A 27012-nucleotide genomic window follows, 5' to 3' on the forward strand; every position below is an offset into this window, starting at 1 on the left:
GTCACTCTAGCCCATTAGCAGCGCCCTCAGCCGCCACCCACTAGATGCTACGTGCACGCAGCTGTCATTTGTGGCATCTTAACTGTCTACTGTCCTTGGGAGGGCACAGAGTGCCCACCCCCACCCAGGCTGGGAAGTACCCGTCCCTGGTCGCACCTCATTCTGGGCAGGCCCTTGAGGCCAGGCTGGGGTTGAGCTGCCAGCTGTTGTCTGCCTGTGTCCTCACCACACTGCCAGCAGGCAGTGTGGGCACTGCTGGCTGTGCCTAGCTTGGAGCTTGAGATTCTGCTCAGTGCCTGCAGTCCTGTCTTTAGGAGGCTGGGGGCTGGAGCCACATCCGGTAGTGCTCAGGGATCCTCTACCGGGGGTCAATCCCAGGTCAGTTGCCGTAGTCTCTCCATCCCCACGCTGTACACACGCACTCTGGGTGCCAGGTCATTGCAGGTGTTACAGAACTGGCAGAAACGGGGCATGCACAGAGCAGGGCATTTGCCTCTGTACTGGTGGGATGTTCCTCACCCCCGGGTAGGGCTGAGAACAAGATGGGGAGGTGCTGAGGTGTCCTGGCTTTGCCTTTCCCGCACAGAGCCAGGAGTGGGGCGCCGGGATGCTGGGCGGTGTGGCTGGGACAGAGGGCAGAGAATGACCACCAGGCCAGCAGGGCACAGGACAGAGTCCCCTCCAACTTGCCTGTGGGGTGGCCGCCTCCCCACCAATAGAGAAACAGTCCTGGTGCTTCCTGTGAGGTGCCCGCTGCCCGGCACCCAGCCCTGGGCTGACTCCCAGGGTCTCCTGCCCTTTTTGGCCAGTAGTCAGGATGGTGACCCGAGGGGAATGACAGCAAGGCAGTACCGGGTGGGCACCTGCTCCACCTCCACAGAGTGGTCGCCCTTTCCTGGCACCCTTGCTCCTCTCCTGCTCCTCCCTGCTTCCCCCCTGCAGGAGGTGTCTGCTGGAGGGCTGGTGGCATAGCAAGCGTTTATTCCCAGCCTCACAGCGGGGGTTCCGGCCAGGTTGCTCCCGCCCCCACCCCCGGAGGGCTCTCCCGGACACCACTTTCTCCTCTTTACGGTCTACCCACTTCTCCCTCCACACACTCCTTTGAGGCTCTCCCAGCCCTGCCTCCCGCCTCCAAGCAAACCTCCAGCCCCCCTGGCCCTGCCATCAGCAGCGCCTCCTTCCGCGCGCTCCCCGCCGTCTGGGCACAGTCCGGGGCGCGGCGCGAAGGGTCCGAAGGGTCCGAGCCTCGACCTGGGGCTTCCCGCCGGCTGCAGCGGGAGGAGGCGCCCGGGCTCGGCGGACGCGGGTGGACAGTCCCCCCGATGGGCGGGGCGCGGGGCGGGGCCGGCGGCGGGCGCTGGCCCGGCAGAGCGCGTGGAGACGCGGTGCCCTCGCTCTGCTCGCGGGCTCCGCCACCCCCTGCGCGTCGGCACCTGCCTCGCCGCCGTCCCAGCTCCAGATGGGGAAGGACCAGGGCTTCTCACGGCACTTTCGGTAGTTTCCCCGCCTACCCGCGCGCCCCCGGGAACTGGGCGCCCCAGGCTCAGCGGACCCGCCTCCCGCCAACCTGGGACAGGGTGGGGCTCGATGCTTGAGGGGGCTTCTCGGCCCTCGGTGGGCACCCTTCGTCTTGTCTACTGCTTCACGAGCTGGGGCGGGTAGGAGGGAGGCCAGGACACCAGGGCTCGGGTTATTCCCACCACCCTGGGATTTGGGATAGGAATGGGAGGGGTCTGGGTCTGGGATGGCAGAGCGCGGGCTGGTGGATGGCCAGAGAGAGAGGTAGGGCCAAGGGCTGTCCGTGTGTTGCTCCTTGTCGACTTGGAGTTGGATTCAGGCCTGAAGAAGCCGGCGTTTGGTGCATGGTCTTTGTGTGGGCCAGGAGGGGCATGTGGCTCAGAGAAGCCTTTTTGGCACTGCAGGGATCAGGAGCCAAAAGACCAGGACCAGGGTCAGTGGCCACAGAGGCTCAAAAGACCCCACCCAGCTGGCTCTGTTTGGTCCAGTGGGTTCAGAGCAGATGTGGGGCTCAGGCACGGGTCAGAGAAAGCCGTAAGGAAGGGCTCAGGAGGTGGAGAGGGCACCTATAGCCCTGGACAGCCTTGACCTTGGGGATGCGGACCCCTCCTCCAGCACTCTGGCCTCTCCCAAGCTGGGGGGAGCAGAGCATATTTAACTGCTGCCCTAGGGCGGAGCTAGGATGGACACAGGCACCCCACTCCAGGGGGCCCGGAGCTGAGGCGTGGGGCTGCTGTCCGGAGCCCAGAGGACTGTAGCATTTCAGGCATGTTGTTCCCGGAACTCGGGGATGTGGGGGCAGGTGGGGGTTCTGAAGACCTTGAGGTGGAGGGAACAGGATTGAGGCGCTGGTCCAAGCCTGAGGGGGCTCCTGGGTGCTGGTGGCCGGTGGGGAATGAGGCGGAAGCTCCTGATTTGGGGGACTCACCGCCAGGGAAGAGCCAGGTGGCCGTTTGTTCTAGAGCAGAGCCCCAGAGGCAGCATCTTAGTGATCCCGTTTCTGGACATTGGGGTCACCTCGGAGGCAGGATGTGCTTTCAGGCTGCAAGACCTCCGCCCCCTTTCCCTCCCCGCTCCTCACCACCCCCTTGACACTAGCTCCTGGCACGAAGAACAGGCAGGGGGCCCGGGGTGGCATCTGACTCTCCCAGGCGCAGAGGCTAAGGCTGCATGTGAGGCCAGCTGTGCTGAGATGCAGCTGTGCAAGCAGGAAGTTACAGAGCCTCTCTGAGCTTCAGTGTCCTCGTCATGGGGCAGGAGGAATTGGGGTATTGACTGCTGCCATGACCAGAGGTGGGGTGGGGCTCCTGGTGTACCCCCTGTGTGCTTTGGCTGGTCACAGTAGCCCAAAATTACACTAGAGACCTGCACTCAAAGTCATGTGACCTCAGAGGAGACCCTCCCTCTGCCCCAAATGATCATCCTGGTGCCCTGGGACGCTATGCCTCACGCATGCCTCTTGCCACTTTCAGGCTGGCTCTTAGGAAAGCAGTGAGCCCAGAGCCTTCAGCATGGAACCCGGATCTGGCTCCAGGGACTTTGCACTGATCCAGCCAAAATAAATTGGAGGCTGGTACTGGGTGCGACAGGGAACTGAGTTCAGCCCAGGAGCACCAAGCATGGGATGAGAGGTTAGGGAGGTGGGAGGGACCGGGGCTTGCCAGGATCTAAGCCAGCAGCAGCCAGGGGGCCAGGTCCAGCTGGGTGGAGAAGGCTCAGAGCGGATCCCCGGAGTTCTTTTCACGGGCTGTGGAACCTGAGATGCGGATGTGAAGGAGATGAGAGGAGGCAAGAGGAGAAACGGATCCATGAACAGGCTTTGGGGGCATCAAGACTCCAAAGTGACAGAGTCTCTGTGATGGTCGCTCTCTGAGGTGGAGAGGACAGGACTGGGGCGCGGCCCTTGAGCCGTGATGATCGCTGTGCTGTCCTGGGGCGCGCCCTGACTCCCGCCGTCCTCGTCCGCAGGATTTTCATCCCCAAGAAGCACCGGGCGCGCTTCGACGAGGTGGTGTCGCAGGGTCTGCTGGGCAAACTGTGCCGGGCCCGGCGGGCGCAGGGCGCGCAGCGGCTGCGCCGGAGCCGCAGCGAGGAGCGTCCCGAGCGCCTGCTGGTGTCCACGCGCGCCAGCGCCCCGCCGCGCCGCCCCGACGAGCCGCCCTCGCGCAAGTCCGCGTCGCTGCTGGCCAGCCGGGCCTGCCTCGGGGGCGCGCGCAGGTACCAGGGGACCCACTGGGCGCGCGGGGGAGCGGATGGCGCTCCCGTACCCGCTGCGCCCCAGCGCGCCTTTCTCTCTCCCCAGGACCGTCCGAATCTACAAGGGCAACAAGAGCTTCGGTTTCACGCTGCGCGGCCATGGGCCCGTTTGGATCGAGTCTGTCCTGCCTGGTGAGGGCGGAGGCTTGTCCTTAAGGTCCACAAAGCGCAGAGTGGGGTGATGAGCTGGGTAGTCCTCCCTCCCGCGTGCCTATGGTGCCTGTCCAGACTGTAAATGGGACTGTGAAGGGGATGGGGACCCAGGCAAACTCAAGAGGCAGCAAGACCTTGGGGCCACTGCCCGTCCACCCTCGACACCCCACTTGTCTCCTCTTGCCCTAAATTGAGGCATCCCATCTTAGGCTCCTGGGGGTGGGAGCTCTGCCTCCCGACCCCAGCCCTGGATTTGGGGGAGGAAGGGACATCCTCACTTCTTTATTTGCTGTTGGTTTCTGGGTCACACCGACAGTACTCAGGGCTTATTCCTGACTCTGTGCTCCAAAACTTTATCCCTTCAACGGTCCCTCTGGCCCGAGGCGTGCATTTCCTTCTGGCGCACCGCAGGCATATTGGAAAATCCCTTGGGGGCAGAGATGTTCTGCCCTTACCCACCCTGCAGAACCCCAAACACAGGGCCTGGCCACAAGGGCACTTGGCTTGCATGTGGCTGATCCCCATTCAATCCCTCAGGTACCATCAGAAGTCACTTCTGAGCACCACTGGGTGTGGCCCAAACCTTCCTTTCCCACAGAAAACATCCAGGGGTGCTGCTCTTCTCAGCACTGCCTCCAGGCTGCTCACACCATGATTTCCTCTCATAGGGAGCTAAGTGGATGCGTTGACAGGAGCTTTTTGTTTAGTTTTGATTTAGGGGCACACCCAGTAGTGGTCAGGGTTTACTCCTGGCTCTATGCTCAGAGTTCATACTCTTTGCAGGCTCAGGGGACCAGATGGGGTGTCAGGAATTGAACCTGGATCAGCCACATGCAAAGCAAGTGCCTTACCCGCTGTTCTATGGCTGTGGCCCGCCCAAAGTGACCTTCAGTCCTAGAGTAGATAGAGCACCCACCCCTGGGGAAGCACCAGGGCCAGCAGGAGACAGAGGGGAGCATGGACTTGAGCCTGCATTGTGATCAGGGGTACGGGGTGGGATGTGGGAGGGTCAGGTGACAGGCAAACAGATGCAACAGGCTTCGGATGGGCCAGTTTGTCTAGGTCCTTGGTTACGGGGACCTAAAGGCTGTCCCTGTCATCTGAAATCTGGCCCTGGGAGAATCATTTCCAGGACAGGGCCTGTGTGTCAGAGCAGGGGAGGGGGAGTTGGTGGTTTGCAGGAGAGGTGGGTCCTGGAGGGCTGGCTAATGTGGGGGACTGGCTAACTCGGAAGGACTGGCTAACCCTGGGGCATCCTCCAGGGCTAAAGACCCCGAGAGAGTGAAGCATCAGAAGTCTAAAAAATGGCATCGGGACTCTCCCCAGAGCCCGGAGGAGGAGGCCACTGGCTTCTGGGTGGACCCGTTTTCTCCTGCTGGTCAAGGTGCAGAGGAACCTGTGATGGAGGCCACTCTGGGGGCTCTTGCGCTCCTGCCTTGCTGCTGTGCAGGATCAGGGGTGGCCAGTGGCGCCCGACTCGGTTTGGCCGGGACTCCTGTGGCGTCTCTGTCCTGCCCCATTCCTCAGAGGGCTGTGTGCAGCTGACCGCCCCCCTCTGCTCTCAGGGAGCCCAGCTGACAGCGCTTCCCTCAAGTCTGGCGACCGGATCCTCTTCCTCAATGGACTGGACATGAGGTCAGAGGCTACTAGAGACACAGAACTGAATGCTAACTCGTCCCCCAGGGCTCCTGCCTCTTGGGACCCCCCCAGCCAAGGTTCCCACCTCCTCTGGCTAGTTGGTGCCCAGGCTTGGTCCTTCCTCAGGGTCTCTTGGACTCTCGTCCACCCTCTAATGGGGTACCCAGCTCTATGCGGGGACACAGGCAACTGTCTGTCTCACCCAAGGGGTGACCATGGCACATACTCTCCCTTTAGACCTCACAGCATCGTTCAGGGCAGCCTGGAGGCGGGTGGGGGGTGGCTGGATGGGGTCCTGCCCAGGCTCACCCCGGGGCCCTCCCGGGCCATCTCTGCTTGACAGGAGCTGTTCACATGACAAGGTGGTGTCCATGCTGCAGGGCAGCGGGGCCATGCCCACGCTGGTGGTGGAGGAGGGCCTTGTGCCCTTCCCCAGCGGTGAGTGCCCAGCTGTTTCCTGGACCTGGGATGAATTTAATCTGGGTGGGGGTGGTGTCAGAGAGCCCAGTGCCTGTGCCTGTCACCGTCCCCTTGCCCTGGGGACCCAGGCACCCACACCTCCTCACCCGCCCATCACTGTCCCCTCGTGCCTGGGGACCCGTGTATCCACGCCTCCTCTCCTGCCCATTGCTGTCCCCTCAAACCTGGGAACCCAGGCACCCACACCTCTTCTCCCACTCGGGGACCCCACAGATTCGGATTCCCTGGATTCGCCCAACCCGTCGTCGGCCCTCACGTCCCTGCAGTGGGTGGCCGACATTCTACCATCCAGCATCCGAGTGCAGGGGAGGACCTTCAGCCAGCAGCTGGAGCACCTGCTCACGCCGCCCGAGCGCTATGGGGTGTGCCGCGCACTGGAGAGCTTCTTCCAGCACAGGTGCCCCCCCGCCTCTGTCTCACCCAGACTCCCCCCGAGTCTCCCTGCTCAGCCCCTTCTCAGGGACAGGATCCAAGTAGGCATCACCTGGGACCCGTGGTGGCTCTTTCACACCTTGGCCCAGAAGCCTCCTGGCTGGTGACCATGCTGCCAGGCTGGTGTGGCAGCTCGCTGGCCATGGAAGGTGGGTCATCTTGAGGTCTGTGCCAAGCCTTCCTGTGAACGGTTTTTCAGTGATGTCATTCACTGAGAATTGTCACCCATTCCTCTATGAGGCACAGGATTTTGCCCCTGTTGTCCCCATGCTCCAGCCAGAGATACCTCAGCAGGGATCCCACCCTCTCCCTCTCCACCCCCACAACCCATTGGCTTGCCCCAGATCTTTTACTTATTTATTTGATTTTTTTCTTTACAAGTTCCTGATGATTTGTTACAGATATGGAATATTCCACCAATTCCACCATTATTTCCAATTTTCCCAACCACCCCTTGAGCCTGCCCCCATAGCAAGCTCTCAATAATTTATTTTATAATGATTATCATGGGTTGGAGCAATAGCACAGCGGGTAGGGTGTTTGCCTTGCATGCGGCCGACCCAGGTTCGATTCCTCCACCCCTCTTGGAGAGCCCGGCAAGCTACTGGGAGTGTCTCGCCCACAAAGCTACCGAGAGTATCTCGCCTACACGGCAGAGCCTAGCAAACTACCCATGGTGTATTTGATATGCCAAAAACAGTAACAAAAACTCTCACAATTTGAGGCTGGAGAGATAGCACAGCGGGTAGGGCATTTGCCTTGTACGTGGCCAACCTCAGGTTCAATTTCCAGCATCCCGTATGGTCCCCTGAGCACCGCCAGGGGTAATTCCTGAGTGCAGAGCCAGGAGTGACCCTTGTGTATCGCCAGGTGTGACCCCCCAAAAAAAAAAAAACTTCTCACAATGGAGACGTTACTGGTGCCCGCTCGAGCAAATTGATGAACACCGGGATGACAGTGACAGTGACAATGCTTGTCATAAATAATTTTCTAGGGACTGGAGCGATAGCACAGCGGGTAGGGCCTTTGCCTTGCAAGCGGCCAACCCAGGTTCAATTCCCAGCATCACATATGGTCCCCTAAGAACTGCCAGGAGTAATTCCTGAGTGCAGAGCCAGGAGTAACCCCTGAGCCGGGTGCGACCCAAAAAAGAAAAAAAATTCTAAAAATGTTTCCTAAGAAAAAAGTTACGTGAAGATTGTTGTGTTTCCCCATGAAGCCCTTGTATAAGATTACTAAGATGTTGTTACAGATTAAGTCTTCTATATATATACATATATATATATATTTTTTTCTCCCTCCACGTATTTTTTTTTCTTTTTGGGTCATACCCAGCTATGCTCAGGGATTGCTCCTGGTTCTGCACTGAAAAATTACTCCTGGCAGTGCTTGGGGGACCATATGGGATGCCTGGGATTGAACCCGGGTTGGCTACGTGCAAGGCGAACGCCCTAACAGCTGTACAATTGCTCTGGCCCCAATTTTAATAGAGATTGGTTGTTTTCTGCAGTATATCCCATCCAGTCTGGAGTGCTACTCCTGGCTTATCAGTGTTCTGGTGTTTAAGATGTGTGGCTGTGAATGTAGCCATACACTTCAGGAAGTCCAAAATTTTTAATGTCATCCCAGATCTTAAACAACTCCGATCGACTTCCTGTCTGTGGATTTCCCCCATCAGTCCTAGCACATGTCTCACATGTGTGCAACCCTGGGTTCCGTTCCCAGCATTGGAAGAAAGAAGTTTCTGGGATTTTGTTCTGTTTTGGAGCCACACTGGTGCCCGGGACTCCCTGGGCACCACAGCGGTGCTAGAGGCCTCTAGAGCACCACCTGGCAATGCTTGAGGAACCGTGTGGTGCTGAGACTCAGCCCTAGGCATGACCCTCACTACCGTACTGTCTTCTGGAGAGGGCATTGCTGCCTGGCATGATCTTTGTTTAATTTCACAACGTTGTTCTGTGAAGCACCTCACTCAGTGTTGCCCTTTTGCAACAGTATTGCCTCCCATGGGCAAGTGGCCCTAACACTCAGTGAGGCTGTAAAGTGACTCGGAGTTCTCTAGGGAAGGCAGCCTGGCATCTTGTCCACAGACATGCCCACAGGCTACCATTTGCCCAACCCTAACACACTCGAGGCCCTTGAGCTGCATTTGGGCATGTGTAGGTGTTTTTTTTTTTTTTTCCAGTAAGTCTGGTTGGCCCTGAATCTGTGGTTCTTTGTTCACAAACCCAACCACAAACTAAGCTCTCAGCTCAGGGACTCCAACATTCTCAGGTTTAGGGGCTCCTGGGGGTGTCCTGAAACCACCAACACATGACTATAGTTCCATTTAGGGGAGTCAAAGCTACACTCACATCTTTTTTTTTCTTTTTGGGTCACACCCGGCGATGCTCAGGGGTTACTCCTGGCTTGCACTCCTGGCGGTGCTGGGGGACCATGTGGGATGCCGGGGATTGAACCCAGCTCGGCCCTGTGCAAGGCAAACGCCCTACCCGCTGTGCTATAGCTCCGGCCCTACGCTCACATCTTTGACTTTGGGAACAGGCTCTTGCCCCCTCTGTAATGAGTCACACAGGCAAGGCAGGCAGGGGCCACGTCCCAGCCCCTCAGTACACTAGGATTTCATCTTCACAACAGTTCTGCCTGATAGGTGCTCTTCCTATCCCTCTCAGAGGGGGAACCCAAGGTTCAGAAGTTAGTAGCATGAGGAAGGTCACTTGTCTGGTAAGTAACAGAAGTAGGATTTGAGTTAGATGGCCTGTCCCCAGAGCCTGCCTTCTTGGTCCTTGCATGGTAGAGGGCAGGAGCCCGGACGCCTGACTCTGTCCCTGCCCCGCCCCCTCTCCGTGCCAAGAGCCCTTCGTCACATCCACTCGCTGCCACTACCCCACAGAAATATTGACACGCTCATCGTGGATGTCTACCCTGTGCTGGACACGCCTGCCAAGCAGGTCCTATGGCAGTTCATCTACCAGTTGCTGACCTACGAGGAACAGGAGCTGTGCCAGGAGAAAATCGCCTGCTTCCTGGGCTACACGGCCATGACCGGTGAGCACTCGGTTTGTCGCAGTGGCGAGGCAGGGCAGCCCCCCTACCTGCCCACTCACCAAGGCACACACACGGGCATGTGCAGAGCGGGTGAGCCTCCAGGAGCCTTTCCCACTGGCGAGGCCCCGCCCACGGAGGGATGTGCACATGCGCATAGCAGGTGAGCAGGTGCGAAGGGCAGGGATGTGGCAGACAGGCCTGCCCACACACGGATGCGCACGGGCGCAGCAGGTAGGGTGCTGTTGGAAGGTGCATGCACACACCTGCACAGCTCGTCAGGGGCCACCCGGCGCACACGGAGGCCTTAGGCTTCTCACCACATACTGGCAGTGGCCTGGCCCCTGCTTTGCACCCTGGGAAGGTAGCCCAGAGCGCCCAGAGGGTGGTGACTGTTTACAGACCCAAAAGGTGAGCACCCACAGGAGTGTGGGACGTGCGCATGATACACACAGGGCCTCCAGGCCACCTGCAGTCTCTGCTTCCCTCTGCTGCCTACCTGCGCGTCCACACAACCATGCAGTTCAAGTGGGACCTGTCCCAGACAGGAGGCCAAGACTGTGCATCTACAGCAGCAGTCAAGAGCTGCCCTCAGGCCCTGCAGTCTTCCCGTCTCTGTCACTGGGTGCCTGCTGTTGTGGACGGTTGAGCAGGCACGCAGCGTTCTGGCCAGCAGCGGGCTTCCCACTTTCAGTGCCACTGCAGTCTTCCACCGCGCCTGCTGTGGACAGCGGTTCTGGGACTGAGGCCCTAGAGCGGGGGTCCCGGCTCTCAGCGGGCAGTACCCCTGGCAGACCCTGGTTCCAGCACCAGCTCCAGCTCCTCTTCTCTTCCCACAGCCGAACCTGAGCCAGACCTGGAGCCGGAACCAGAGCCAGAACCAGTGCCCGAGCTGCAGCCACGGAGCTCCCTGCGGGCCTCATCTGTGTGCCGCCGCAGCCTGCGCACCCAGGGCCTGGAGGCCAGCCTTGGCTGTGGTGAGGCCCAGCCTGGTGGGGCGCTCCCATTCGCGACACCCGGGGGCTAGTCCCGGGGTACCCAGGAGGGGAATGAGTTCGCAGAGAGGGTTGCCTCCTCCACGCGCCCCTGAGTCTGGGGTGCAGCTTTGGGGCGCACCCAGACCCTCCTTATGAACTTCCTAAGGTGGCTCCTCCCTGTGAACCCCTCTCTGGCCCTGCAGGCCCTGCCGAGTGCCCGGACATGCCTCTCCCTCTGATCCCAGGCGAGCGCCAGGCGGGCGATGGCACATCCCTCCCTGAGACCCCCAACCCGAAGATGGTGAGATCTGGTGGTGGGCAGGTCCCCCAGGCTGGCCCTGAGGCCTCGGCAGGCACTGGACTCACCCCCTGCTTCCCCCCAGATGTCAGCTGTCTATGCTGAACTGGAGTCACGCCTGCATAGCAGCTTCAAAGGGAAGATGGGGACCACCTCCAGATCCCGCGCGTCGCCCCCTGTGCCCAACCCGGTCAGCATGGCAGGTGGGGGTTAGGTGCCTCTTCACCAGCGAAGCCCTTCTGGCCCGCTGGCTAGAGCGTGCCCCACTCCAGGCTGCACTGTGAGGAACCCCGGACGCTCCCACGGACAGGCCCTGCAGTCAGGGTGGTCTCAAGCCCTCCCATGTCCCCAGGACTCCCTTCTGACAGAGGTTCCGGGGAGCAGATGTCTGTCCCCAGGGGTTCCCCGAGTTAGCAGCGTGTGGCGGGGGATAAGCCATTCCATGCTGTGGGCTCTGAATGACATGACGGGGACACTGCTTCCCAGAGGGCGGGGCCTCCCGCCAAGCTCTGGGGAACTGCAGGTGTGTGTTCGGGAGGGGGCCTGCAGAACACCCCTCATCCACCCCTTGAGTCTTGGGTCTGGCCCATCCTGGGGCCTTTGTCGTTCTCACAGGGGCCTAGGAGGTGGGCAAGGCAGAGTCAGGGACACCCAGACAGCTGTGTGCCCTCCCCTCGGCCTGCTCTTGGCCCAGTTACCGATGGCTGGTCTCCACCCTCAGGACCCAGGACCAGCATCTCATGGCCCAGCGAGCGGCTCCTGCCCTCGGCCTGCCACTACCCACTGTGCTCGGGGGGCCTGGCTTCCCCCAGCAGCTCCGAGTCCCACCCCTATGCCAGCCTGGACAGCAGCCGGGCCCCCTCCCCGCAGCCCAGCCCGGCCGGACCCCTGCTGCCCGACAGCCCGCCCAGCCCGGCCCCTGCGCGCACCCACAGCCGGAGGAAGCTCTTCGCCTCCTCCCGGCCCACGCGCAGCCAGGACACCGAACGCTTCCTGGACCTGCTCAGCGAGCAGCTGGGCCCCCGCGTCACCATCGTGGATGACTTCCTGAGCCCAGATAACGACTACGAGGAGGTGAGGGCGCGCGGGGCAGGGACCTGGGGTCTGTGCCTCCCGCGGTGTGCCCGATGCCCGCCCCCTTGCCCCCGCCCCAGGCTCTCAAGCAGGGTGACCTGTGCCCGCGCCCGCGCCGAGGCTCTCCTGCCCTTCTTTGGGGGACCCCTCTCCCGTGACTCGGGTTCCCCCGTTCCTGTCCCAGGCTCTCCCCCAGCCTGCCCCTCACCGTCCTCGTTCCGCTTCCCCAGATGAGCTTCCACGACGAGGACCAGGGCAGCTTCGGGACGCAGGAGCGCAGCAGCGCCAGCGACTCGGTCAGCAGCAGCGAGGAGGGCAGCTCCCTGACCTACTCCTCCATCTCCGACCACATCCCCCCGCCCCCGCTCAGCCCCCCGCCGCCTCCCCCGCTGCCCTTCCACGACCCCAAGCCTGGTGGGGGCCGCACCCCAGAGGGGCCCCGGGGCGCCGCTCAGACGCTGTCTAAGCCCCTCCCCCAGCACGGCCACCCAGTCCCACCCCCGCCCCCGCCGCCCCTGCCCCCGCCGGTGCCCTGCGCGCCCCCGCTGCTGGCCCGGGGCCTCGGCCATCGCCGCAGTGAGACCAGCCACATGAGTGTGAAGCGGCTGCGCTGGGAGCAGGTGGAGAACTCGGAGGGCACCATCTGGGGGCAGGTAGGGGACTGGGCGCCCCCACCAGGAGAGGAGGGGCTGGGCAGCAGTTTTGAAGAAGATAAGATCAATCTGGGAGTGGGGGCGGAGCGATAGCACAGCGGGGAGGGCGTTTACCTTGCACACTTCGGACCTGACACGATCCCATATGGTCCCCCAAACACCACCGGGAACAATTTCTGGGTCCAGAGCCAGGAGTAACCCCTGAGTATGGCCGGGTGTGACCCAAAAAGCAATATATATATATATATATATATATATGTATATATATGTATAATCTGGGGGCTGGGGAGCAATAGCATAGCGGGAGGGCACTTGCCTTGCATGCAGCACACCCATTTGGATCTCAGCATCCCACATGGTCCCCTGAGCCCCGCCAGGAGCAGCCCTGAGCACCTCTGGGTGTGGCCTCAAAGAAAGATCCACCTTGAGTTCCCTTCCAAGGTCACTGGGAGCATCCCTGGTCCTCTGGTCATTGAGCAGAGTAGGACAGGAAGCCACGTCCAGGGCCATGCCTACCCACTGCCCAGTGAAGACCCTAGGCGACCCCAGAAATGGTCGCACTCACCTCAAAACCTGTCACTCCCGAGCTCCAGCTCAGCCTCCTCCCCACCCTGGAGCCAGGAGCTGATGTCTGAGCAGAGCCATGCTGGCATTTATCTGGGCACCACAGACACCCAGGCCATGTGACTCCCAGCACTACACCCTGCCACCCAAGCAGGCCTAGGTTTGGCCCCCCAAAGAAGCAGCTAGAAAAGCAGCTGGCCCTGAGCCTCCCAGCAGTTCGTAGAAAGTGGGGACGGCCGTGCAGCTGCTGATGTTTCATTCACTGTGAACCCCACATCACAGCTCAGGGAAGACTCGGACTACGACAAGCTCAGCGACATGGTGAAGTACCTTGACCTGGAGCTGCACTTCGGCACCCAGAAGCCTACCAGTGAGTGGCTCTCTGGCTGAGGGTCTCTCCCGGGCCTCCGAGCCCCCGGGTCTGCACCGGTGGGCCCCAGAGTCAGGGAGCTTCTTGGAGCCTCCAGGCCCAGGGAACAGGCTTCCACTGCATGCATCCCGAAGGCCACACGCCTCACGTCAGCCCTCATCCCATGACCACGACCCTGAGGTAGGCACAGAGCCAACTCTGAGGAGGAAGCTCGGAGAGGCTAAGTGATGGCTCACAGTCATACAGCCAGTCTCTTCCTGCCTCTCCCCTCGAACCTTCGCTGGGTACGTCCCTCTACTTGCTCTTCCCCAGCCAGGGAAACCGTCCGATAGGGCCTTTCTTGTCCACCCAGAAAACATCTCGGTGGCCACATCGGGGGTGCTCGGGGAATGGTGGGTGCTGGAGCTCGCATCCCTTTGAGTGGCTTGCCAGCACCCAGGAGCGTCTGAGGCGTCCAGTTCTCATTACTCGTCCCCTGGGAGCCCAGGGCACAGAGCGGGAGCACAGAGGGGTGGCACACTTGGGGCTGAGCAAGGGTCTGTCTGGGCTCAGCCCTGCCTGCTGCTGCCATCGGGCACTTTTCCCTCCAGAACCAGCGCCCCGGCCCGAGCCCTTCAGGAAGAAGGAGGTGGTGGAGATTCTCTCTCACAAGAAGGCCTACAACACCTGTGAGGCTCGGGACCCCCGGGGCTGGGCGCATTTCCAGCCCCGTCTAGTAGCTCCCTGCCACCCCGGGTCCCACCTGCCTCCTGGGTTCTTTCCCCGGGACCGACCGCACCTAATTACAGCTGTTTCTCAAGCCTTTGCGTCCCTGCGAGGGACCCCAGCCCACCCCCTTCTTGGCTCCAGTGGCCCAAGCAATCCCGCGGCGATTGGTCCCCCTGCCCAGGTCCCACCTGGGGACCCCCTGAGTCTCCATGCCCGCTGTTCATCTGGTCCCCATGATTCTCTACCCCTTGGCCCCGTCCCCTAGCTCCCCCCACCTGGCTCCCCAGGAGTGTCTGTCCCCGACTTCCTGTCCCTCTACCTGCCCGGTCCCCTGACTCCCTGCTGTCCCGCCCGCAGCCATCCTGCTGGCGCACCTGAAGCTGAGCCCGGCCGAGCTGCGCCAGGTGCTCATGGACATGGAGCCGCAGCGCCTGCAGCCCGCACACCTGGCGCAGCTGCTGCTCTTCGCGCCCGACGCTGACGAGGAGCAGCGCTACCGGGCCTTCCGCGAGGCGCCCGGCCGCCTCAGCGAGCCCGACCAGTTCGTGCTGCAGGTCCTGGGGGCAGGGGATGGGGGCCCCCTCCAGGCCGGGCTTTCTCCCCCATCCCGGGGTGCGGGGGGGGGGGGCGGAGGCGGGACGGAGAGCTGAGTCCCGCCCTCTCACGTGACATGTGACAGATGCTGTCAGTCCCCGAATACAAGACCCGCCTGCGCAGCCTCCACTTCCAGGCCACGCTGCAGGAGAAGACCGAGGAGATCCGAGGTAGCCTGGAGTGCGTGCGGCAGGCCTCACGCGAGCTCAAGAGCAGCAGGAAGCTGGCCAAGATCCTGGAGGTGGGGCCCCCTTCATGGGCTGGGGCTCCCTGGCTGCGGGCGGGGGCACCCACCAGGACCCGTCCACGTTTCTCCCCACAGTTTGTCCTGGCCATGGGGAACTATCTCAACGATGCACAGCCCAAAACCAACAAGACCACGGGCTTCAAGATCAACTTCCTGACAGAGGTGAGGACCGGAGGCGCTGCCATGCGGGAGGCAGAGAAACATCTGGCGGGGAAAGGGACGCTCCTCCCTCCCCACCCCAGCGTGGCTCCCTCAGGCGGCTGGAGTCTCGGCCTGGGGCAGGGAGGGTGCCCCGGGAGGAAGGGAGAATCTGACCCCCACGGACCACCAGCACACCATGACTCAGGGGCAGAAGGACAGCCCTAACACTCAGTCTTCCCATTATTTCTAGAATGCCCTAGCAGAGGGTTTTTGTGGGTTTTTTTGGTGGGGGAGGGCTCCTTTTTGGCTTCTTGGGTCACACCCAGCGGTGCTCCAGGGTTACTCTTGGCTCTGCATTCAGGAATTAGTCTTGGTGGTGCTCGGGGGACCATATGGGATGTCTGAGATCGAACCCACATCAGCTGCATGCAAGACATATGTCCTACCCATTGTACTATTGCTCTGCCCCAAAGTAGAGGTTTAGGGGCTGGAGTGATATAGCACAGCAGGTAGGGTGTTTGCCTTGTATGCGTCTGACCCGTGTTCAATTCCCAGCATCCCACATGGTCCCCCAAGCACCACCAGGAGTAACTCCTAAGTGCAGAGCCAGGAGTAACCCCTATGCATTGCCAAGTGTGACCCTCCCAAAAAATATAGAGGTTTAAAACTTTATTTATTTATTTACTTTTGCTTTTTGGGTCACACCCGGCGTTGCACAGGGCTTACTCCTGGCTCATGCACTCAGGAATTACCCCTGGTGCTGCTCGGGGGCCCATACGGAATGCTGGGAATCGAACCCAGGTTGGCTGTGTGCAAGGCAAACGCCCTACCCGCTGTGCCATCGCCCTAGCCCCTAAAACTTTGTTTTAAGGGTTTGCTTTTCTTTCTCTTTGTTAAAAAGAGGAGGTGTTAGACAGTACAGTGGGTAGAGTGCTTGCCTTGCTCACAGCAACCAGGGTTTGATATCCAGAACCCCACATGGTCCCTTCCCTGGATCCCCTCCAGGAGTGATCCCTGAGCACTGCCAGGTGTGAGTCCACCCTTTCATGCATGAAGCACACAGTTTCTGACCCCACCCAGGGAGCTGTGACCCTGGTGGTCCTGGAACTTGAGCAGTACAAGGAGTGCCCCCCCACAAATGAAACCCCAACTTGTAGGTATGAATGACTTAGGGTGTCTGAAGTTTAGATGCGCCACGGATGATTTTGGAAAACCACAGCCTCTGGCAACAGGGGCATACACACAGGGACCAAAAATGTAGGGGCCCCCTGGAAGGGGGTCTGTGCGCCTCATCCCTGGGTCCTGTGGTGTCGCAGTAGAGAGCAGCAGCAGTTGGCTGCTGGATGCCCACATCGAGAAGCAGGAATCGGGAGGCCCCGAAAGCACCCAAGAGGACAGTTTCCATCCCTCGCAGCACTTAGTCCCCCGCGCGTGCCCCAAGCAACCCTGATAGCACACCAGGACCTTTCCCTGAGTGCAACCGCCAGGCATGGCCCCCAAACCAACCAACCAACCGACGAAAAACCCGCCCTCAGATGAATCGTCAGAAACCCTTAAGAACCCCCGTTGACCCTTGTAGCTTAACTCCACCAAGACTGTGGATGGAAAGTCCACCTTCCTGCACATCCTCGCCAAGTCGCTGAACCAGCACTTCCCTGAGCTGCTGGGCTTCGCGCAGGACCTGCCCACTGTGCCACTGGCCGCCAAAGGTAGTCTGGGAGGGGGCGGCGTGGGGAGACTGAGGCTGCCGGGCTGGGCCAGCAGCACCACCATGAGTGTCTCCCTTCCCTGCAGTGAACCAGCGGGCACTGACCAGTGACCTGGCCGACCTCCATGGCACTGTGGGCGAGATCCAGGCGGCCTGCCAGAGCATGGCGCCCTCCGGGGAGGATAAGTTTGCCGTGGTCATGGCGGTATCCTCCCAGCAGCCGTTCCCTGCCCTAGGCTGCCCACGGGGTGGTCAGGCAGAGGCGGCTCAGGTGACAGCAGCCACCGCAGACACTGCTGGGCCCAGGGCAGTCACAGGGTCACTTAGGATTGAAGCGCCTTGCCCATGTGTGTAGCAGTGCCAGACTGAAATGACCAGGAGAGGTAGGCTGGGCTGCCCAAGGCTGACAGGGGCAGTCAGAGAGCACAGGGTGGACACTGGGTGCTACTCCAGGAGGCGGGGAGCAAAATGGGCATCTGAGCAAGCCAGCCTGCAGCGGGAAGGCCAAGTGACCAGGCTGAGGCTGGGCAGACTGGAAGGCAGTGGGCAGGGACCCACCACCCTCTGACCGCCTGGCCCCTGGAGCACAGCTGCCCTCTGGGAGTCACTGCAGGGGGCAATTTCCTTAGCTGAAGCCCATCAGGCCTTCCTGGACATGGCCCAGCCAGCACTGCGGGCGCTGGACGGGCTGCAGCGTGAGGCCATGGAGGAGCTGGGCAAGGCTCTGGCCTTCTTTGGCGAGGACTCCAAGGCCACCACCTCTGAGGCCTTCTTCGGCATCTTTGCAGAATTCATGAGCAAGTTCGAGGTGAGCGAGAGACCCCTCAGAGAGAGCAGGGAAATGCAGGCCTTCGTGAGGGAGGCCCTGGGGGAGTGTGGGGCGGGCATTATTTGGCTCTTGGGACCGTGACACCCACGATCCCTCCCCAGAGAGCGCTCAGTGACCTGCAGGCCGGGGAGGGCTCACGCAGCTCCGGGATGGTCTCTCCACTCGCCTGGTGACCGCGCAGCCTGAGGGCGCCCCCTGCTGGACCCACCTACCGAACGCCAGAGGCAACCAGGTGCCAGAGGGGGGCCCCCTCTGCTCTCCAGCTACCTCAGCGTCCAGCCCAGACACCCCCAGGAGGTGTGGGGCTTCAGCAGGAGTGGACTCCCAGGGATGGGACACATGACCCCCACCCAGTGGCTTCCTGACCTGGTCTGGTCCCGGCAGAGGCAGTCAGAGCAGGGGTGCTTGGCCAGACGGGACAGAGTTGGCTGCTGGCCCTCGATGGCTTGTCCCGCGTGGTGCCCACAGCTCGGAGCCTCCTTACTGAGCTTTGAGTGGTACCGCCTGGGCACCCTCTGCACCTAGGACCTGAGCAACCCTAAGACTCACCCCTCCAGTGGGCACGAGAGAGCCTGGAGACCCCTGTCTGGACACGGGGCTCGGAGCTGGCAGCATCTCTGGGCAGAGTTTGGGGGAAGGCTGGGATGAGGAAGACCCCACCCAAAGGAATTGAGATGTTCATCCCATGGAGAAACTTGCATTCAGTTTAGAAAGAGTCAGTTGAAAGGGGAATCGGGGCGGGGGGGGGCAGGGGGGATCCTGAAGGGAGGGAGGGTGCAGGCACTGTGCAGCAGTGGCTCATGTCCGGGTGGTGACAAGGACCGGGAACAGGCAGACCCCAGCGTTTGCCCATGGTCAGAGCAGGTGAGGACGGGTCATGAAGGGGCGCTGGGGTGTCTGCTGTCTCATCCTTGCTCTGCTTCAAATCTTGGCCTTAGCGCCCTCTGTTCTGCTCGAGAAGTCTGAGCCAGCTGAATCCCAGCTCCGACACTGTCCCGTGGGAGTACGTGGTTTCGGTGCCCCTGAGTAGGGTTGGGTCCATCTTTTGTGGGGGCACACCCGACTGTGCTTGGGGGCATCTCTTCTGATGGTGCTCACAGGATCAGGTGGTGGTGGGGGTCGAGCCCAGGGTCCTGCATGCAGAGGCTGCTCTCAGCCCTATGAGCCACCTCCCCAGGACCCTCTGAGGCCATGAATGTTCTCCCTTAGCCCCACTCACAGCCACTGTATAAACCCAAAAGATTGCTGGGGGTGCCCGTGAGGCTCAGAATTGCTTCCCAACTCCCCAGGTTATGTCTCTGAGAATCACTGAGGGGGTCTGTGAGAATCTGCAAGCTCTGGACTCCCTTGGGCCATCACCGGCAGTGACCCCCAGGCCGCAGGAGACCCAGATGGCATTTCCTGCAAGTGAAGATAGACAGACACACAACACACACACACACACACACACACACACACATACACACACATCTAGGTAGATCCCCATCTAGGTAGATCCAGCCCCTCAGGGTGCTGAACCAAGCCAAACTCAGCTTTCTCCCAACTTCCTGGCCTGGGTCATCTCACCACACATGCTGTGTACCAGATCATCCTGAGACTTTAAGCAGCCCCCACTTAAAGTTGGGGAGTCAGTAAGTTACTGGGCAGCTCCAGACTGAGCTGGACACCACAGGTGTGTGGGTATCACTGGTTTCTAGGCAACAGTACTCTCCAGACAGTGATCTCCCAGGCCAGGGTCTTGGCAGGGACCACCGGGCTGGCTTCCTGTGGCTTCCCATCCTCTGGCCTCAGAGCCACCATGGTTCACAGCGGGGTGGCAGGGCTCAAAAGGACAAGTGGAGGCACCCAAGACCCCTAGAGACTCAGCACTAACGGCTGGGAGGGCGCTTGCCTCAAACACAGCTGACCCGGGTTCGATCCCCAGCACAGTGCAGTCACCTGTGTCCTGGGTGCAGAGCTAGAAGTCAGCTCTGAACACCACTGGGTGTGGCATCTAAAACGGTACAAAAATACCAATTTCAGTACTGGGGTGATGGGACCAGCTCAACAAGGGGGTCCCAGAAGCCCATTGTAAAGGGCACGGACTTGGGGGCAGAGTAGCAGCAGGATCAACTTTGCAATCAAACTCCCAGGCGCCAGGAGCACCCCAGTCTCCTGCGGCAGCCCCACCCTGCCCCAGCTCAACTCTGAGTCCCCACACCCGTGTCCTCCAGGTGACAGTCCCTCACTCGCCCAGCCCTGCCGCCCCTCCGAGTGACTTCACAGACTCACTCAGGCCCTGAGCAGCTGGGTCGTCTGGCCTGCCGGATTTCCTGGGGAGTTTCATTCTCCTGCCCCAGGAGAGGCTGATGGGAGGAGGAACTGCCTGAAGGAGGAACCCTCTCTCTTGGCACAGTCTCTGGGTACAGGAGAGATGGACCCTGATGGGAGACACCAGGACCATCCCCCACTCTGTATAGCTCTTTGTTCCTGGATCCAACCGTGCCTGAAAGAGATTCTGGACTCATCTATTTCCAAGCCCATACATTTCCCCTCTGTTTATACATTTTCAAAAAATTCATTTGAGGGGCCAGAGAGGTAGGACAGCGGATAGGGCGTTTGCCTTGCACGCAGCAGACTTGGGTTCAATCCCCGGCATCCCATATGGTCCCCTGGTCCCCTGAGCACCACCAGGAGTGATTCCTGAGTGCAGAGCCAGAAGGAACCCTTGAGCATCGCTGGGTGTGACCCAAAAGGAAAAAAAAAAAAAAGCAAAAAATTCATTTGAATTAGAGGTCTTACGTGGATTTGAGCGGGTTTTCATCACAGCATGCAGACTGGGCTAATCCACCAACCTCGAATGCCCAGAGGGGTGTGGCCTTTCGATACTCTCCATGACAATCCTCTCTCCGTGGACATTTGCCAGTAGTCATCGTGTCCAGACCCAGGGCTGCGTACAAGTGCTGGGTGCATCAGCCTCTGGAATCTGGAAACCTTTGTTCCAGTGATGGTGGGCTGATATTGGGGCAAGATGAAGCCCCCCACTCTTGTGGGGGTTGCCACGTATGTGCATTGGAACCCCAGTCTCACCATGTGACAAAGTCTGGGGCTGGGGAACCCATCTATCTCTGTAAGCCTCCCCAGCCTGCTTCCCTGCTCCCGGGTGCTCCGGGTTCTCCAAGCCCTGATCCATTTCCCTATCACAGCCACCCCGATGAGATGGGTTTTGTTATCTCCTTTTTACAAATAAAGCACCTGAAACTCAGGAGGGTTCTGTGAGGGTTCTGTGACTGCACCTGACACTCGGGCCTGAAATCTAAGGGAAGATGTTGAAAGCTGGCACTGCAGATTCGAACCCCAGCACCCTCCAGGGTCCCCTGAGCCTGCCAGGAGTCAGCCCTGAGCACCGCCTGATGTGGCCCCCAATTCAAGTCTACAGCATCATGAAGTGGAAGCCTCGGGTCAGGAGCCTAACTGGAGCCCGGCTCTTCCTGCCCTCCAGCCTTCCCGGCCAACAGACACCAGCAGCCCAGAGATGAAGGTGTTGTCCGGCTTGGGGGTTCCCTGCAGGGCGCACCTGCTCCTAGGGGCTTTTACCTGGACACTTTCCCCCCGGGTCTTCCCATCTGGCCCTCCTCACCTCCTGCTTGACCTTGTCTCCAGAGAATTCCAGTCCCAAAGACCTGCCAGCGTGAACTCGGGTGATGGGAACTCGGCTCAGCCTCTAGGCCCCACCTTCTCAGTCCCTGCTCCCGGTGCTTGGGAGAAAGATCCCCCCACCCCGTGTGCCTGGTTTCTGACCATGCATTTCCTCTGGAGGTGTCAGACCACAGCCCACTTTCACTGGAGCTGGCCCCTTCACCGCGAAGCCCCCTGCAGCCTCAAGAACAGTCCCCTGGGACCACAGTACAGTGGGCTGGGCGTTTGCCTTGCATGCGGCCAACCCGGATTTGATCCTCGGCATCCCACATGGTCCTCCAAGCACTGCCAGGAATAATTCCTGAGCGCAGAGCCAGGAGTAACCCCTGAACATCGCTGGGTGTGACCCCCCAAAAAGAGAACAGTCTCTTTTGTTTGTTTGGGGGCCACAGCCAGCTGTAGTCAGGCTTACTCCTGGCTCTGTACTCAGGGGCCAATCCTTGTGGGCTCCAGGGACCATATGCGGTGCCAGGTATCAAAGCCAGGTCGACTCTGGGCAAGGCAAGCCCCTTCCTGCTGCACTGTTGCTCCGGCCCAGTCAATTTTTTTTTTTAACTGAATCACTGTGAGATACAGTTACAAAGCTTTCATGATTGAGTGTCAGTCATACAATGATTGAACACCCATCCCTCCACCAGTGTGCATTTTTCACCACAGTGTCCCCAGTATTCCTCCTGCCACCCAGTCTATTTTTGTTTGTTCGGGGTCATACCTTGTGGTGCTCAGGGGTCACTCCTGGTGGATCTCAGGAGACCATATGCGGTGCCCAGGATCAAACCAGGGTTAGCTATGTGCAAGGCAAGCACTCATCCCTGGAACTCTCTCTTAGGACCATTGAGAACAATCTAGACACTCATGTGGGCTCCCCACTGTGGGCTGGGTCCTCTGCACCTTCCCCCTCAGCATGCTCCCGTGAGTCTTCTCTGGGTTCGATTGTGACCGGGCAGGTAGCCCTGGGCACACCTGCTGCCCTTATCTGTCCGTGGAGCAGTACTGGGCACATTGGCCCTGGCCCTGGCTCAGCTGTGGGGGTGCTGTGTGCGGAGCCCCCTGGTCTCGCCTTACATTCAGCAGGCTCTTAAGAATTATCCATTTGGTGCCAGAGCAACAGTACAGTGGGGAGGACATTTTCCTTGCATGTGGCTGACCTGGATTCAATCCCCCGAACACCATACGGTCTCCCAAGCCTGCCAGGGGTGATCCCTGAGCATTGCTAAGTGTGGCCTCAAAACAAAAAAATTCCCAATCAATCAAAGCCAAAATAGTCTCGAGGTAAGGATTCCCAACTGGTCCAGGAAGCGATGGCAGGGACAAGGGCTGTGAAATCTGCATGTGGGTGCCCTGGGACCAGCACTGTGTGGCCCCCTGAGCACCAGAGGGAGCCACCCCTGAGCCCTGTGAGACATAGCCCTCAAACAAAAATAATAGCAGAAGAGCACAGCAAAAGAGGAAGGTGATGTAAGAGATGAGATTCCAGACAGATCCAGGAGTGGGGGGACAGGAAGCGGGGCTGGGGGGGAGGGTAGCCATTTATGGGGGACTCATCTGCTCCCTGTGGAAGACGAGCTGGAACCAAAGATTTTTGTTTTTGTTTTGGGATCACACCCTGCGATGCTCAGGGGTTCGTTACTCTTGGCTCTGCGTGCAGGACTCATTCAAGGGGATCATATGAGATGCTGGGATCAAACCTGGGCCAGCCATATGCAAACCCAGAAAGCTCATTTTTTTCATTTAAAATTTCCCAGATTATGGGGCTGGAGCCATAGTACAGAGGGCAGGGCATTTGCCTTGCACGCGGCAGACCCGCGTTTGATTTCCAGCATCCCATATTGTCCCCCAAGCACTGCCAGGAGTAATTCCTGAGTGCAGAGCCAGGAGTAACCCCTGTGCATCACTGAGTGTGACCCAAAAAGCAAAAAATAAAATAAAATTTCCCAGATTATGGCCCTTGCCTTGCATGCAGGAGCCCCGGGTTCGATCCCCAGCTCAACACAGTTCCCTGAGCACCACCAGAGGAGATGCCCCCAAGCATGGCCGGGTGTGTACCCCATCTAAAGATGGACCTGGGGGCTGGAGAGATAGTACAGTGGGTAGGGCGTTTGCCTTGCATGCGGCTGACCCGGGTTCAATTCCCAGCATCCCATATGGTCCCCTGAGCACTGCCAGAAGTAATTCCTGAGTGCAGAGCCAGGAGTAATCCCTGTGCAACACCAGGTGTGACCCAAAGAGCAAAAAAATAAAATAAAATAAAATAAATAAAGATGGACCTGGGGAAATGGGCCCAACCCTACCCAGGGGCCCTGGTTTGATTTAAAGTCTCCCCATAAGAGCAGGGACAGGGGTGTCCTGGAGTCGCTTCTCAGTCCAGGGAGCTGTTTCACCTGCTTTTTGGGCGTTCACACCAGCAAAGCCCGAAGGCCACGCCCCGCACTGAGGGCACAGACTCTGGACCCACCCAGCCTGGCCCAGCGCTGGCCAAGCCATGTCAGACCTGTTCGAGCGTCTTCTGTTTCGAGCCGTGGAGCCCCAATAAATCTCTTGTGCTCCAACCTCTATCTCGACTTCTGCTTTCAGAAAGCTCGAACTTTGACCCCCTGAGGCAAGTACTCTTGGACACGTCGGTGGTGGGATGTGACCTCTGGCCTTGTACTTGCCCAGGTGAGTTGGCACAGGTGTTAGTGGACAGTGTGGTCACCTCGCAGTGACCTGTCCCTGAAGAGGGCTGGGCCTGGAATGATCTCTGTGAGCCCAACCCTCCTGGTGACCAGTAGCAGCCTCCCTGTTGCTAAGCCACAAAATGCCCTGGGGTCTCCTCGAAGGCGTAGAGGAGGAGGGAGCACCGCAGCCAGGATGGGGCTGGGTCAGATGGCTCCTTCCTCCCCCTTCATACATGGGGAGCCCGGAGTTGAGTTCATTTTGGGAGACCGGGGTGGGGTAGGGGATCACACCAGGCAGTGCTCAGGGATTTTTCCTGGCTCTGCGCTCAGGAATTACTCCTGGTGGTGCTTGGAGACCACACAGGATCCTTTATCTTCTTCATCACTGTCATCACTGTCATCCCATTGCTCATCGATTTGCTCGATCGGGCACCAGTAACGTCTCCAAGTGAGACTTGTTACTGTTTTTGGCATATCAAATATGCCACGCAGCTGACCCGGGTTCAATTCCTCCATCCCTCTCGGAGAGCCCAGCAAGCTACCTTTATCTTCTTATATTTTTAAATGATTTTGGGCCATACCCTGCTATGCTCAGGACTTACTCCTGGTCTGTGCTCAGGGATCACTCCTGGTGGTGCTTGAGGGACCATATGGGGTGTCAGGAATCGAACTGCATTCGCTGTGTGCAAGGCAAGTGTCCTGCTGTTTGTTCTATCTCTCTGGCCCTCATCCCCTCCTTTTTTTTTAGTTTTTTTCTTTTTGGGTCACACCCAGCGATGCACAGGGGTTACTCCTGGCTCTGCACTCAGGAATTACTCCTGGCGGTGCTCAGAGATGCTGGGAATCGAACCCGGGTCGGCCGCGTGCAAGGCAAATGCCCTACCCGCTGTGCTATTGCTCCAGCCCCCATCATCCCCTCTTTTTTTAAGTTTTATTTTACTTTTTGCTTTGGTCCTTTCATTTGGTCAGTGGTGTTCGTGATTACTCCCTGTTCAGTGCTTAAGTGTCATGTGCAGGGATATGTGATTATTGAGCCCAACTCCCACAGGCACCGCATGTGCTCCAAGCCTTCAAGCTACCTCCCAGCCTCATTGCACTTCATTGTGTTGGTGTTGTTTGAGGGCCAAACCCAGTTTGGGGCCAAGCTCGGGACTTACTCCTGGCTCTGTGCTCAGGGATCACACCTGGTGATGCTTGGGGGACCACATATGGTGCTTAGGACTGTGCTGGGGTCAGCTGCGTGCAAGGCAAGTGCCTCAAGCCTACACTAACCACTGCGGTCTCTGTTCCCTCCCTGCTGCACTCCTTCCACCCACACACACCCCTTATCTAAACACTGTGCTTGGCAGAGTCCTCTAGGAGAGCGGCCTCGGTGTTCTGACAACGTCCCCCCACCACTGTCACCTTCCCATCGCCATTGTCTCCATCTTCCTAAGCCACTTTTTAAATCCTTATTGTATCCCTTTTTTCCTGATTAAAAGTGCTACACGCTCATCATAAGATACTTGAAAACAAAGAATTTAAAAGAGTGGGAAGGGAACCGAGAGCCGCGGCACAAGAAGCAGAGCCTCCGCGCCTATTGACTGTGATCCTGAGGTCTCCTAACCCATGTTGGCACCAGAGCGGATGCTTGAGCCATGCATTTTGACTGTGAACTGAGCTACAACCTCGTGCAGCCCGGGGGGGGGATTTTTTTTTTCCCTCTCCACCCCATTTTTCTGAGCGAAAATGGCGGCAGCGGCAGCAGCCACGCGGTGAGAGCCACCCTCTAAGACCCCTCCAGCAGGAGGTAGGACTCTCTTTAGTGACGTAGCCTGTAGGTGGTCCTGGGAGGGGGGGCGTTCCCGGCGCGCCTTCCGCCCAGAGATGAACCGAGAGCCGCGGCACGAGAAGCAGAGCCTCCGCGCCTATTGACTGTGATCCTGAGGTCTCCTAACCCATTTTGGCACCAGAGTGGATTCTTGCAGCCATCCATTTTGACTGTGATCTGAGCTAAAATAATAGAAACCCAAAACCGCGCGGCCGCTATTGCGGCCGCGCGGACTCAAAGTCTTCACTCTTACCAGTGAAGAGAAATTATTAGATGATGCCTATTCAGCAGGCCTGATTGTTGGGGAAGATTTCCAATCAATAATAGTGAGTTCTGTATGGAAATATGAAATGTACTCAATATATATAGGGAATAATGGGAATATCATTAGCTACTTAGATGGGGGGTGGGGTGGGAGGGGGGTGTATTGGGGTTCTTGGTGGTGGAACGGGTGCACTGGTGAAGGGATGGTGGTTTAATCAGTATTTGTGACTTAAACCTCAAAGCTTTGTATTTTTTTTGTTTTCACGGTGGTTCAATAAAATATTTCTTTAAGAAAAAAAAAAAAAGAGTGGGAAGTATAACAGGGAAAAAGCAGTTTAGAAACGGCTGACATTACTCTCGCTCTCTGTTGGTGGGGCTGTTGGCGGCTTCAGCCTCCATGAAAACCAGTAAAAAAAACACTCAAAAGATTAAGATAGAACCCAGTGATTTCTCTCCAAGCACTGAGGCCGAGACAACAGCATCACTAATATGTAAAAATAGGTGCACACCCCTGCTGATTGCAGCACTGTTTACAGTAGCCTAGAACTGGAATCAACCCAAAGGCCCAACCCTGGAGGAGTGGACAAAGAAATCCTGGTAAGGGCCAGGATAGTGACGGCTCAAAGGGCTGGAGCTCATGCTTCTAGTGTGGGGGACGCAGGTTCAATCTGTGGTACTGCATGGTTCACCGAGCACCCCAGAGTGTGAACCCCCAGCCCCAAGCTGAGAATACCTCCTGAGCACCGCCAACTGTGATCCAAAACAGGAAGGAAGGAAGGAAGGAAGGAAGGAAGGAAGGAAGGAAGGAAGGAAGGAAGGAAGGAAGGAAGGAAGGGAGGGAGGGAGGGAGGGAGGGGAGGAGGGACAGAGGGAGGGAGTGGGAGGAAGGAGGGGAGGAGGAAGAAAGAGGAAGGAAGG

The 27012-nt window shown here is 59.0% G+C and overlaps 1 protein-coding gene across 1 annotated transcript; it reads left to right on the forward strand.

The window, feature by feature from the left end:
* The first annotated feature begins 1359 nt into the window (after window positions 1-1359).
* GRID2IP (Grid2 interacting protein) lies at window positions 1360-20929 on the forward strand. Its single transcript, XM_055135328.1, has 21 exons — window positions 1360-1494; window positions 3487-3735; window positions 3821-3906; window positions 5493-5562; window positions 5909-6003; window positions 6259-6442; window positions 9371-9525; window positions 10362-10499; window positions 10703-10800; window positions 10883-11000; window positions 11519-11871; window positions 12102-12524; window positions 13371-13458; window positions 14049-14126; window positions 14524-14720; window positions 14846-15001; window positions 15083-15169; window positions 16728-16857; window positions 16943-17061; window positions 17500-17664; window positions 17787-20929. The coding sequence occupies exons 1-21, from the start codon at window positions 1460-1462 to the stop codon at window positions 17856-17858; spliced, it is 3096 nt and encodes a 1031-aa protein (XP_054991303.1). The 5' UTR covers window positions 1360-1459; the 3' UTR covers window positions 17859-20929.
* The last annotated feature ends 6083 nt before the right edge of the window (window positions 20930-27012 follow it).

Source organism: Sorex araneus, chromosome 4, assembly GCF_027595985.1.
Source record: "Sorex araneus isolate mSorAra2 chromosome 4, mSorAra2.pri, whole genome shotgun sequence".
Taxonomy (NCBI): Eukaryota; Metazoa; Chordata; class Mammalia; order Eulipotyphla; family Soricidae; genus Sorex; species Sorex araneus.